Genomic DNA, 14,797 nt, shown 5'->3' on the forward strand with positions numbered 1-14,797 from the left:
AAAATTATTGAAGTTACAAATGAGGGCTTTTAGCCAACGGATCCACGTAAAATGTTTTTCATAAGCTCAAACTTTTTTTCAAAAATATTTTTAAAATCCTGGTCTAGTGCAATTGTTACTTCAATATTCGCAAAAAAATAAAATTATACTGGCTATAATTATTTTTAAAAAAATATTTTTTTTGAAAAAAATACTTCTGACAGAAGTAAATTTCAAAACAATTTAATATTATACACTTTTAGTTAGCTCCAGCTAGCAAGTATGCATTCTGACTTTGATATTGTAAGTTTACACACGTCAACTTGACCTTTAATGATAACTAAAGACTCTAACTTGTTTCCGTCATATCTCATGAACATCCAATACAATGTGATATATAAATTTTAAAAATGTTTAAATAATTATATTGTAAGTTGAATGTTCAGGTAACACAATAAAAACAAATTGAATACTCAAAAAATAAAGCCCTTCTTGCCAATTGAGATCATACTCAAACATCCATAGATGTATTATTGACATTAAAAAAAAATGCAAATATAGTGAGTTTGGCCAAAATAAATTGATTTGAGAAAGTGAAATGCTTGTGTACACTACCACTAAGAAAACAAGTAGTAACTTTTTGTGTTTTTCAAGGAGTTCAACATGCCTACATTTAGGGAGGAAAAAAGAAAGAAAGAGTGGTGACAACAATTCAAGTTTGTGGGGAAACAAGTGTTTCTTGTCTCCACAAGATGACAATTGATGTGGCATGTATGATTGAAACACACTCATCAACCACATCAACCAAATCATGGTATTTAATCTGACGTAATGAAATGAATAAAATTTCTTTATTATTTTCTCTGTTCTTATTTATTTATTCATATTTTTTTTATATCTATTCTTATTTACTTTTTCATTTTAACAAATCAAGAAAGGATAATAATTTTTTTTCTTAATATGCCCTTATTTAATTCTAGAAAATTTCTAGTACTGCTAAGTTGTAGTACATGTTTTTTGTAACCAGAAAATACATTTATTATACTTGGGGAGTTGCATAATCTTTTAAGTTAAGGGTAAAATTGTAACTAACCATGATAATAATTGATATCTTAATATGTGTGTCACTTCTAAAGTGGACAACTGAATAGGAATTTGAATTCTAAAAATGAATTGAAATCTATGAACGAAAATTATATAATACGAATTTGAATTGTTCAAGAAAGTTGAATTTAGATATCGAATGATTAAATGAATAAATTTCCTTAGTTTACTTCAATTTCCACTCTTAAAATACCAAGAAACATTTCTAGGGAGGATAAGGGAAGTTGACTTCTTATTTAATTGAAGAATATTAATTTTCATTTGGTCAAAGTAAGAAACTTAATTTCATTTTATTGCTTTGAACACAAGTGTATGTGTATATATATTTATTTAAAATTGAAAATTAGATTATGGTTTTAATAAGTTTGATGGTTGTGTTTTTGTAGTGGCACGCCTAGGTACTTTTTAATAGGCTCCAAAAATTATGAAAAAGATGCAAAAAAAGGTGTGGTGGGGATATTAATTTTGGCTTTTGAGAATTCCAAAAATCATCAAATATAAAGGTACAAGTAGTATAACATGAAAAAAATAAAATAAAAATGGAGGCTATATATGAAGTATAAACTCAAAACATATTTCTCAGTTATAAATAAAAATTGTGATATCTAATTTATAAATATATTAATAAAAAATTGGTATGTTAGTGTATCAAAACTTTATATATATAATTCCAGAAATAATCAAACATAGAACCTATTTTTTCCAACATAAATGGATAAAAAGAAATACATAATTTCATCATTAAATTTCAAATATATTGTTTAGCCATGTATCATAATGATCAAATTGTAATTTATCAATATATATACATACTTGTATATAGTTATCGCGTTTCACTTTTCGAGAACGAAAATACATGAGTTTTTTGCATCATAATTATATGATAAACTTAGAATTTTCGTATAATTTTCGAAATGAACTTTATAATATTAAATTAATATAGTGTAATTTAGATCCAAGAATCAAATAAACTAAATTTTCATAAAAATAAAACATGATAAGTAAAAATGACGAGACAAAATAAATAAAAAGGGTTATCAAAAATCAAGTATATTGTTTAGCCATGTATCATAATGATCAAATTGTAATTTATCAATATATATACGTACTTATATATAGTTATCGCGTTTCACTTTTCGAGAATGAAAATACACGAATTTTTTGCATCATAATAATATGATAAAATTAGAATTTTGGTATAATTTTCAAAACTTTATAATATTAAATTAATATAATGTAATTTAGATTCAAAAATCAAATAAACTAAACTTTCATAAAAATAAAACGTGATAAGTAAAAACGACGACGAGACAAAATAAATAAAAAGGGTTATCAAAAATCAAGTATAGTGTCTCCTAATAAAGATTCAAGGCAAGGCTCCTTTGGCGCCGGTGTCTACGCTTTGTTTGTTTAAATTAAAACTTATAAACTCAATGCTTGCTTGCTTGTAGTAAAAGCATTCGATTAATCCACGATGGAATGATAAATATTTTTTTTTTATATAAATTTTGAATTTAAATTCTATTAATTATACGTTCTTTGTTAGGGAACAATCTATTGTTTAATGTGAGAATTTGTTGATGCGAATATAAATGTAGTTCTGACATATGAATATCGAATACGAGATAGAAAATCAAAGTATGTGACAACATGTTACGTGCAATTTTAGTGCATTTTTGTGCGTGTGCTTATATTGGAAAGAAGAATGAAATAAAATAGAAAATAATTTGTACCTTACACCCAAATATTAATCTTCTTTTAGAAACTTCTTTTTGACTAGACAAATAGTCCTCTTTTTGCTGACATTCTGTACATGATTCATCACGCTAGCTACATGTCTTGTATAAATTATAAAAAGTTATCGTTATATTTTACGTGATATTATTTGACTTAATATTTATAATTTTTAAATAGTTTTGTGATCGCAAGTGAAGATTTTGAAGTTAATTTGTTTTTTATTATAGTAAGGTGAAATTTGTTTTGTGACAGACTAAAAAGGAAGGGATATCATATAGAACATGACGAAGGGAGTATTTATTAGTTATATAAGATTGGATGGCTTGAATAAGTAAGCAAAAATTTAGAAATATTATAGCATGTTAAAAATCCATCATTTGCTAGTAGAAATTAAGCTTCAAATGAGTCAATATTAACTATCTCACACTCTAATATAGAGATTAATCAAATGCAAACATGAACAAAAAAAAGTGTTTTTAGTTTTAGTAAAATAATAAAGAATTTGACATAAAAGAAGGAGATTAATAAACAATTATGAATATTAATTTAAGGTGTAGCATGCGCAAAAGAGTGAGAGAAGAAAAAAAGTCTCTTTTATGTATTTGTTGTGTGAATGTGAATTTGTGTATTAGATGAGTAGAAAGTAAGCATGAAAAACCTTAAAGCAAGTTGCTTCCTAATTGACATCATTCCACTCACAATTTCTTCCCTTCCTATCCCAAAACAACCACTATAACTAACCATTACGATAGCGGAGCCTAAAATTTTATTAATGGTATTCAAAAATAATGGTGTGTGACAGTAAAAAAAATTAAAAAATATTGTGTTATTTAGGGTTTGAACCTAAAACTTCTTCATTCAAATGGACACTCATTATCGTTGTGCCAAAGACAGCTTTTTATCAAGGGTGTCCAACTTTAAATATATATATTTCAAATGTAGAATTTGACATATATATACAACGTAATTTTTCGACAAAGGGTGTCCAATTGGACACCCTAGGATGGTTGTGGCTACGCCACTGCTATTTAATATAAAATTTGAACAAGTAAACATACACAGTTTATATGATATAATATATATATATATATAAGATTTCATGCAGGACATGAATTACTACATAAGACACCACATATAATGTATGTGTCTACTTGTTCAAATTTATACAAATTTAAGCGTTGATTTGTGCACATCTATAGTTGGAAGACATGGATACCTACTAACGAAAAGTTAAATGACATGTTTATATAGTATACCAATTTTTACATGATCCACGTTAAAGTAATCTAGTGACAGAGCTATTATTGTTCAAGAAAAGTCAATTAATATTTTTTTCTGTTCGCAAAATTACACTATATAAATATATCAATTGTTATGATTTATGTACATATATATACTATATTTGTGTTTAAGCTTCATATGTTTTCTTTTTTATATTTTGAATTCTTTTAATAGAAAAAATTAGGTTTTGCCCACTAAATTAACTTATTATCGCATCTATATAGCATCAAGTAGTTAATAGTTTAATTATTATAGAGATTTGTCTATAATTTTCTTAGAAGATATTTGAGTGTGCAAGTATTTTTTAGGATATAGTTACTAATATATACCTTTCAATCATGTAATTTTATCAATATAATCAAATATATTAATGTATAATATATATACTTTGTACATATTTTATAAATTAGATGACAGAATGATTAGACCCGTAATTATTTTTTTTCCTTTTTTTTTGAAAACACAAACATCACAAAGATTTTAAATTCTTATAAATTATACATGTGTTCCCTCTCACTTCACTCTCATCTCTTCATCTTCTCCATCCTTCTTTTTACTACTATCAACAATATATGAGAGGGGGCAATAAATTTGTTGATCCAAATTAGTCCTTTCAACAAATTTTTTTATAAAATTTTTCTATCCAGTCTTCAAAATTCATCAGTTCGATTAATTTGAATTTATGCCAAACAATTTTATTATAACGTATCAAAGGTTCGAATCGAAACATGTAAGTGTGAAAGGACTTAGAATGTTATTGAACCTCTTCTATTCTTTTTGGTAATTTTTTTTTCAAAGTCATTTATTGGTAGTCAAACATCAGTTACAAAACGTTTCATTTGACTAGAAAATAATACAATAAAATATCATGACTAATAATTCCATGTCTATATATATGTACATATATATTATGTGTCCATCATATTGTTGTTTTTCATGTGATGCAACAAAGGGGCCATTTAAAGTAAAAAAAATAAATTTATAGATGATTCTTCTTTCTTCTTCTTCTTGTTGGTTACAAATTAACGAAAGGTGAGTATATATTGAATTAGAGAAGCGATGTTGGTGAGGTTCAATCCGAAGACGAGTTTACGTTTTATTTTAGTAAAGAACGATCTCAGATTGAGCCGCGCCAATATCATTTCTTTTTACCAATTCATTTACTAGTTAAACTAATTCTTGTACATGAATTATTGCCTTCCTCTCTTATCTTTATCATGATACAAAAGAAAGAAATTAACAATATATGTATATATATATTGTAGTAATATAATATCCAATCCTTTGTTTTGTATATTTGCCTTTCATTTTGAGTTTTGAGAATGTCTATACATATATATTCTATCTCAATTTATGTGCTTAATTGGAGGTGAATATTTTCCAATGATATTTCTATTTTATTTTTATTTTTTAAGAAAATATTTCGACTTTTTATCGATCTTGTTACAATAACGTTATGACTTGTTTTATAAGCCAGATATGAGTTTTTCGAAATGTTGAATCCGAGGATTCAATTGGTTGAAAAAAACTAGGGTATGGCGGTGTCTAGATAAAAATTTGTACGTGTTGAATGAGCAAACAGGAGTGAGACATACTTATTATTATAAGGTAAGAACGTTATAACAAGTGATTCATACCACATATGTTAATTATAAGCAATCATGAGGTTAATGAAAGAATGAATCCCTGCTTCTTCATAATGGTAGACGAATGTCTACATCACATCTCCTGAGATAACGCAATTTTTTTTCACATTTTTTTGGGAATATTGCACACGAAATATTTTGTGTACCAAATAATTTATTTATTTATTTTAAAAAATAATAAATACTTTTTTTGTTCATCACTACTACCTACTCCCATCATAAGCTATTTTTTTTCAATCTATTAAGACCAGTGGATCATATATGTTACCCTCTTTCATGTATTTTTTTTTCCATATATTACTTTGTCTATTAAATGGCAAGCAAAGGCAAACATACTTTTTATTTTATCTTGCAAAGCTCTTTTCACCCTGCTAGGAGTGTGGTGAGATTTAGAATTTAAAATTTATTTGTGGATTTAGAATTTAACATCGAGTTCATAATTTGTTTTCGTTACTAAGGGATTGTTTAGCAGTTTAATAAGAAATAAATTATCTATATACTAATCTTCGTATAGTTTTTTCAACATTTAATAAGTAATTAATTAGATAACAATAAAGTATTCATATATAAAAAAATAATAGATGTTCGATTGATAATTTAGGAATTCACATAATTAATAAATGTATAAGGTTTAAGGGATCTGTGTATTAATTTATACAGAATAGAAGCTGTAGAATAATTAATACATGAATATATAGAATCTCTACATAAAATAATACACATTTCACTCAAAAACAATCCACACATTATATAACTCTAAGTTTCTAACCAAATCAAACGAGCTCTGAGTTTACAACTAAATATTTATATATATTTAATGGATTTCCTAATACAAATGAATTCTTTTTAAAAGAATCAAATATAAATTTGCCAAAACGACCAATATTCGAGACAAGAAAGAGTAATATTTTTGAATTAAATGAGTTGTTGTCATCCTACCCCCTCTTTTTTAAAAAAAAATAAATATATTCACATATTTATATCAATCTAATAAATATATAACACGAGTTAATTTAAGATATATTTAAACAAGTCTATAGGTAATGAATTTGAATCGTGTCTATATCACATCCTTTGAGATGCAATCATTTTTTAAACTAAATATAATCGTAAGATGTTTTGTGCATCAGTGCGATCTTAAATTTATGTAATTTGATATAAAACATCGATTTACCTAATAAATGCATACTAGAAATTTCCAACAAAGGATAAAAAGAGTTCTAAATACTGAATATATTATAGATTTATAGTAAATATTCCTCCAATAAGATGAACATCATTTAAGGCAAAAGCTAAATGCCTTTGAGTTTACAGTAAGCATACAAACAAGATCCAAGAAAGCTAAGACACTGGCCAGCAATATTTAACTGTCAATGACAAAATGGTAGATATATAATATCAGTATTTTTTTTTTAAAAAAAAAATAAATTATAATTTATACATAAATATATTAAAATATATGTTTTATACTAACCAGATCAAATGGAAGTCCTCTGAAAACTAGCCAGCCAAATCCAACAGTAAACAAGTCCTACATAAAATTCATTATTTGTTACAAAAGAGTCTGGTGCACGAAACATCCCACGTTAGCAGGGTTGGGGGAACGACACACACATACATGTTAGGAAACTTTATATTTATGTTAAGAAATTCATTTGATAGATTTAAACGATCTACCAAGAACGTCTAAGTTAACAAAAAAGGATTATCGTTCAGAATCAATAAACTAAAAATCCTAACTTCACCTCTGTCTACGTACTCGTTAGCATTGTTCTCATCTCAATTAGGAATATGAATTCATAAAGAACCATCATCATTGTTTACAATTGAGAACAACAAAGATATTCAATTTTGGAGATAGGTAAGTTATGTGGACTCCTCAATTTTGATGTCGTACTCATGTCTGATTCACTACTTTTGGAGAGTCTGACATGCAGATCGAGCAACATAGGTTAATAGAGAAGTCATTTTTCGATACATTGGTTAAGAAAAACTACTCTAGTGAATCGTAAAACAATCATACTTGATGTTCATACGAAATATGCAGAACAGATTGGAGAAACATATTACAGACCTTAAGATTTCCGCAGACTGTCTGTGTTAACGCAGAATTGATCGTTGTATTTAGGAATACAGAATAGTTCAACAAGAAAGCCAGAGCACATGACAGAACAATCACAGCCTGCAAACATGTAAAAAATCGAAAGGCAGAACTAATGTTCAGTGAACAACACGAATAGTCATGGCTCACAAAAGTTGCTTTAGAACGACATAGTCAGTGAGGATTCATATAGACGACCTCAACTTTCATGGGATTGAGGCATAGTTATTGTCGTTCACAAAAGGTAGTACTACTTATAGCTTTACGAAAAGCTGATGTTCTACTACAGTTAACATGCTTACGAAAGTTTTATGACTATACACCGATTAATATGAATAACACGATAAAATATGCAGCACGTCAAAGCTAGTAAACAGGACACTACACTTCAGAACTATTTGAGAGGATCGGAATTACCTGAAAACCGGTGGTATACAAGTAGGAAAAATTTATTGTAGCGTCTAAATCGCCACTGTATGCTGTCCAAAGTAGCAAAATCGGTGTACATATTATACCTGCAGAGTCTCACATTGTCAAATGAGATCAAACAGATCAATGTCCTTATGTAGCGCGCTGTAGACAGAGTCAATATAATCATATAAGTAGCATTTTTCTTACCATTACACCACATCAGGCCGAAGCTGTTAAGGCCACTAGATTCTCCTAAATAAAAGATATCGGTATATATCAAAAAACTCGTTCACAAAACTCAAGTAAAGGCATCTGATCGAGAAGAGATGGATAAATAAAGATACCTAGGCTAGATATACACGCGAGGTATACTGCTGTAGTGATGTTTGAGATGAGAACAACGGTATAGCTGTAGTAGTCAAACGACAGGTCCTGTGCACCAGCAACAAATGCACCCAGTATGATGATTCCTACACTGATGATCGAGACCCTTTATAAGTGTTATGTAAAGTTCTACATATGAATGCCTCGTGAAGACGAGAATGATTACTCACCATGTAACAACGTATGACGAATACTTTTTCCTTGCTAGAAAATACTCTGCCATCATCGTAAAGAAAACAGTTGTCCGTCTCAACGTGGTGTACATAGGAACATTAATTCCACGAATCGATTCCATAGACACCAGCTGCCAGAGAAACAAAGAGAAGTGTTGCAGATTTACTTAAGAAAAGAACAGAAAAACTAAGATGACTTAATACTTACCATGTAAAGCAGATATGATAATGCCACAGGAGTACAATGCAGTACTTTCTTAAATGGTACGAGGTCTGCTGTACGCGTAGCCACAGTATGTGAATCCTGAACTGTGAAAGATATAACTTTCCAACGTCTCAAAACATAGAGAATCAACGTCGAACTTAGCATCTGCATTATAAAAAATATGTTTTTACATTACGCGCCTGAAATAATGTCATTCAAGCCCAAAACACCATATATATACACATAAAACTGCTATCATTACATAAATTTCAACACTGCAAACATGATTAAAAAAACTAACCATTTCTTCATATGCTGTCGAAAATACTTAAAAATTGGAACACAGAAGTGTTAAGATGACAAATTGATAAGCAATAAAACCGATAACTTATTCAAATATGTTTAGCAACTTCAACAGAAAACAGAACTAGACTCTGGCTCAAGGAGGTTAAACATGCTGAATGAAAAAACACGAGAAAATTTCATTTCCACTTAAGAGAAAACGCGCAAGAAGACTATTGCAACGTACAGACAGAGCCTTAAAACCTATGCCAATCATGGAAGAGATAGTTCTTTATATAAGACTATTGAGATGTCTTAACGCGTTAGCAAGATTTTTATCCCTTTTTAGGTGAAATGTTATCAACCTTTGACATGTATTTAAGACTTTAATTTTCACTTAAACATGAAAACGCGAACTAAAAGTGATGTGAATGCAATATAACCTTTCCTTAAATACTTATTTGACATGTAAACATGATAGATACCTAATCAAACAAACATACTATAGAAAAATCGACACAAAGCATGTGATAGTTCTGTATCTCGAATAAATCTAATGTAATGTAGTTACCTGAAAGAGTGTGATCACATTCGCGCATGGAAACTTGTAGGATGATAGAGCAGCCTTATTGAATATGACCAAGAGAACTGCGAAAAAGAATTGAAAAAAGATATAAATTCTATGAATTGGAACATGTTTCGCGTTGCTTATAAGATGATCTAACTCAATGTAGTATAAATTACAACATTGCAGTCCTCTAATCCTGATATCAACACTAAACTAAGAAAGAGATAGCTACAATTTACACGTCGTGCACCAGAAACATCCTATAATCCTCAGGGGTCAATGGTGCGCGATTCTAACATAGACACACCTATGTATTCGTTCTTCTCCACTTAAATACCAGTATTTAAACTCATAATGTGCGTCTAACGCACACATTAGCACTATATTAAGCAAGTACTTGTGACAACAAAATAATAAGATACTCTATATGTTCTAACAAATAGGATGATAACAAACATATAGTTAGTCCCTTTGCATTGAAACATACCTCGATGCTGAGTTGACCAAATTTTGTCCCATGCGACAATATGCTAGTTTAGTTAGGTCAATAAAACAATAAATAGTCTGAGGTATGAAACTCGCAAAATAATGCAAAATACTTTTAAGAGATCATTTGGTTAGTGGAACAAAAAATACCTAATTTATCCCACTTGGGAAATGGGATATCCCATGATTAGTTGAAGGTATTTAATAATGGGATATCCACCTTACCATATGACCCCTAAACACATAAATGAATTATTCTAGGATTATAGTGTTAAAGAGATTATAATATTTGGACTAATTTATCTTACTCGGAAGATAGGGTAAAATAATCTCAAGTTGAATGGGATAAAGTGAGATATACCGTGATTTAAGTTATAAATTAATTCTGATATATCTCACCTTATTCCGATACTATATGACCCCTAAACACATAATTAAATTATCCGAGAATTATAGTCATGAGATTATAATATTTGGACTATTTTACCCCCACTTTAGAGATGAGGTAAAATAATCCCAAGTTGGATGGGATAAAGGTGGTATACACCATGATTAAGTTACGTATAGATTAATTCTGATATATCTCAATTTATTCCACGTATCAAATGACACCTAAAACACATAACTAAATCATGAAAATAAACATGCAAAAATTAAGAAGAGAAAAAAATAGACTAACCAGCACAAGCCATGTATGAAATGGCAACATAAACACCTTTTTTGGTCATAGCTGTATTAGGGTTTTTCTTGGAAAAAATAGGCAAATTTTGTGGTTCATTCATTGAAGAAGATTCAATAGATACCATTCTCAAAGTTTTTTTGAAAAGAGAAAAAAGCAAAGAGATAGAGAGAAGTGTGTGTGTTGCACCTTTTTTTTTTTATAAGAATTTTAGACTAAAGTTTTTGACCTTTTATATTAAGAAAAAAAAAAAGAGTAGTAGTACTAGTCATTGAGGAGTTTGGACTAGGAGTTATGTTTTGTCTAAATTTAAAAAAAAAAAAAAAAGTAAATGAAAAGAATTGGATTTTAAGATTTTGTTTTTTTTAGTTAAGGAAAAAAATTTAATTGAGAAATTGGAGTTTGGATTTTGAGTTTTTTTTTTTTATTAAGGAAAAAAAGTAATTGGAGTTCAGATTTTGAGATTTTAAATTAAGAAAAAAAGTAAGTGAATTTTTTTTATTTTATCTGTTTAATTAAGGAAAGAAAGTAAATGAGAAGAATTGGACTTAAGATTTTACCTTTTTAATTAAGAAGAAATATTATTGAGTTGAATGGATTTTCAGATTTATTTTTCTAATTAAGAGAAAAAGAATTGGGTTTCAAATTTTGAGCTTTTTAATTAAGAAAAAAAGTAATTGAATTTCAGATTTTGCCTTTTTAATTAAGGAAAAAATTATAGTAATTGACAAGAACTGAATTTCAGATTTTGCCTTTTTAAAAATAAAAAGGGGTATTAATTGACCAAATTTGGACTTCAAATTTTGTCTTTCTAATTAAGAAAAAAAATTAATTCTACTTTCTCCATTGTGAATAAACCTGATAATCAGACTTAAAATTTTACCTTTTTAATTAAGAAAAAAAGTGCTAATTAAGAAAAAATTGACTTTAAATTTTATCTTTTTAATGAAAAAAAAAGTTAATCTAAGATTGATATGTCATAATTCTATCTTCTTCGTGCTATAATATCCCGACTCTTATAACTATATTTATGCTGGGTAAAAAAATTATATATACAAATTAAACTTAATTATTTTCAAATACTTACTAATTAAATTAGAAAAAATAATAAGAATTTATAGAAGTCAGTGGCATTGCCTGTAAAGTGAGGGTCCACTTAGATATTTGCCAGCAAGAGATTCTATTATTTTGGACTTTTCTTGTTTTGGTATTTTACTGGAAAAACGGATAAATATTTCTTCAAACTATTATAAATGCTACGCAGATACTCTTTATCAATATCTTTTAGATATTGGTATCTATACAATTCAAAAATTATAGCATATATGTCCTTCACTCTGACGAAAGTCTAAACAGGGACATGCAGCGTAGTAATCTTATCCGTCGATTTGATATTCAATAAATATCGAGTCGATGGATAAGATTATAATATTTGTATGTCTGTTAGTATAAAGGATATATATACTCTTATTTTTTGACGGCGTGGCCCAATATTCTAAAAGTACGACATAGTGTATCTGCATACATTCACAATAGCTTGAGGGTATATTTTTCATTTTCCCCTATTTTATTTATGATGCAAATAATTGCATATTGGCACCATCCAATTTTGTAATTTTATTTTTTGAAAGCCTCGTGTTAATGATAAAATTATAATCGAGATACATATATTATGAATTTAAATTACGAAAAAAATTATTAAAACTTTATTTTAACACATCTCAAAATAAATTCTTTTTTTCTAAATATGAACGTGAGATATTTTATACGACTCTTTATTTACCTTTTTAGTTGTTTCACCCTTTGTTCTCCACTTGTAAATTAGCTTCCTAGGCTTCAAGAAAAAGTAAAAGGCTAGTCTAAAATAGTATTATTATTATTTTTATGGCTGTCTTTTTCATCATGTGCCTAACTGAAAATGTATATATATTATTACTATATTATATATTAATATAGTAAATAAAGTACAATTAAGTTAGTGGCTCATTTATTGCTCAATTATGGGATAATGTTGTTTCTATTCTATTATTAAAAAAATTATCACTTTTTGAACAGCTTTAAATAACTTTGTCATAAAGGTAAGCAATTAATGAGGATAAAATAGATATAATAAAATAACAATAAACTATTTATTAATTTTCCAAATTAAATAAGTATAGTATATACCTATTTTTTTTTGTAGTATAAATAATGATTAATTCTTTAAAATGGAATCTCATCAATGAGAATTCAATATTTTACAACTAATCCAATGTAAATAAAAATGAATTTTATCATTAAGTTAAGTAATTAATGTTATATGTTATGACTCATCTTTAATTATCTGTCTCTTTTGTAATATGTTATTTAAAGAAAAAAAAGTTTTTCGTTAAAAGTATTTTTTAAGAATAGCAATTTGTGTTTGATCGCAATTTGAAACTTCTCTTTTTGCTATTTATTATAATAATTGTATTTAATTAAAGTTCTTTAAATACTTGAAAAGAAAAAAATATATTTTTAGAAAACTTAATTATGTTACTATACATAAAAACAATACCTTTTTTTCCTAATAAAGTTTATGCAAGTGAATCACTAGGACCAAAAATTAATAATATAAAATTAGTATCTCAATTGATGTACTTACCTTATAATTTCTTTTATGACCTCAAAAAATCTGCAGTCGTAGTTTTTGAGTATGCACATGATAAAATCTTTGTTTTTATGCAAGAGCTCGCAAATTACATAAGAGATGTAACTCTTACCAGGCAAGTCTCGTGCGACGAGCTCGACCTAGAAGGCAAAGAAAAGGAATTTTGAACTTGAGATCTCAAATATGAAAATCCCAAATTCAAACCACTGAACCACCCCAAATGATCTTACCTTATAATTATAATTATACATCAAATTAACCACTTAAAAAATTGTTGTTTAATTTGTAAATATCTTTAGGAAAAAGGTACTGCTTTTTAAATACATTTGTTGACTAAGTTAATCTTCTTGGAATGTGATGTCATGCTCCCACAATAATTTGAGTGTTAAATTCGATATCCTAACTATGTTCCATTAATTTAAATGATCTCATCGAACATTAATTTAACACAATTATTGAAGTCATTCGTTTAGATTGTCATGGAAAATTTCATTTACTATCTTTGATTCTCTCTAATTAACATATTTATATAAATGATCTGCTAGCAAAACTATACAAATTTGAAAAGGAGTCAGTGAATTATATTTATAGCTATAACATAAAATTTTAATTTTTATATATGTGAAAGTTGCTTTAAAAAATAAAGGAAAAATGACAAAATCTCACATTTAAGTGCTCTTATTATCATTATCCCCTATTAGTTTTATAAAACCCTCATTTTCGAGCATCAAATTAATGTATCCTGCACATCAGATTAATGTATCTCATGCATCAAATTAGTGTATCATGTATAAAATGTACATCAGATTACTGTATCATATATAAAAGTAATATATCTAACTTAATGATTAATGTATTTCGCGCATCAAATTAATGTATCAACGCTTATATTATTGTATCAGTTTGAGGGATTTCTGTGATTATAAACTTATAAGGAATAAATGTTAATTTTGCCTTTAAAGTATGTGATTTTTGTCATCCTTGCCAAGGAAAAATGACAGAAATCCCACATTTAAGTTATCTTATGACCATTATCCCCTATTAGTTTTACCAATCTCTAAAATTCCTCATTTTCACACATCAGATTAATGTATCAGCGCATCGAATTAATGTATCTCGCGCATCAAATTAG

General features: G+C 27.8%; 1 protein-coding gene across 1 annotated transcript; it reads right to left on the reverse strand.

Annotated features, from left to right (window-relative positions):
- Positions 1-6,965: 6,965 nt before the first annotated feature.
- LOC101268291 (UDP-N-acetylglucosamine transporter UGNT1-like) lies at positions 6,966-11,267 on the reverse strand. The gene is made up of 10 exons (XM_004242716.5): positions 11,037-11,267; positions 9,875-9,951; positions 9,025-9,186; positions 8,814-8,947; positions 8,604-8,734; positions 8,467-8,511; positions 8,266-8,363; positions 7,822-7,929; positions 7,222-7,278; positions 6,966-7,114 (listed from the first exon to the last, which is right to left on the reverse strand). The coding sequence occupies exons 1-10, from the start codon at positions 11,161-11,163 to the stop codon at positions 7,040-7,042; spliced, it is 1,014 nt and encodes a 337-aa protein (XP_004242764.2). The 5' UTR covers positions 11,164-11,267; the 3' UTR covers positions 6,966-7,039.
- Between the last annotated feature and the right edge of the window lie 3,530 nt (positions 11,268-14,797).

This window comes from Solanum lycopersicum, chromosome 7 (assembly GCF_036512215.1).
Source record: "Solanum lycopersicum chromosome 7, SLM_r2.1".
NCBI lineage: Eukaryota > Viridiplantae > Streptophyta > Magnoliopsida > Solanales > Solanaceae > Solanum > Solanum lycopersicum.

What these genes read in the sequence shown, in the direction of transcription:
- LOC101268291 (XM_004242716.5), bottom strand. Translation starts at nt 11,163, where the DNA reads ATGGTATCTATTGAATCTTCTTCAATGAATGAACCACAAAATTTGCCT. An exon ending in ATGTGATCACACTCTTTCAG is followed by an intron (nt 9,187 to 9,874) that starts GTAACTACATTA and finishes TTTATAATGCAG; the next exon opens with ATGCTAAGTTCGACGTTGAT. An exon ending in CAGTCTGCGGAAATCTTAAG is followed by an intron (nt 7,279 to 7,821) that starts GTCTGTAATATG and finishes AATTTTATGTAG; the next exon opens with GACTTGTTTACTGTTGGATT.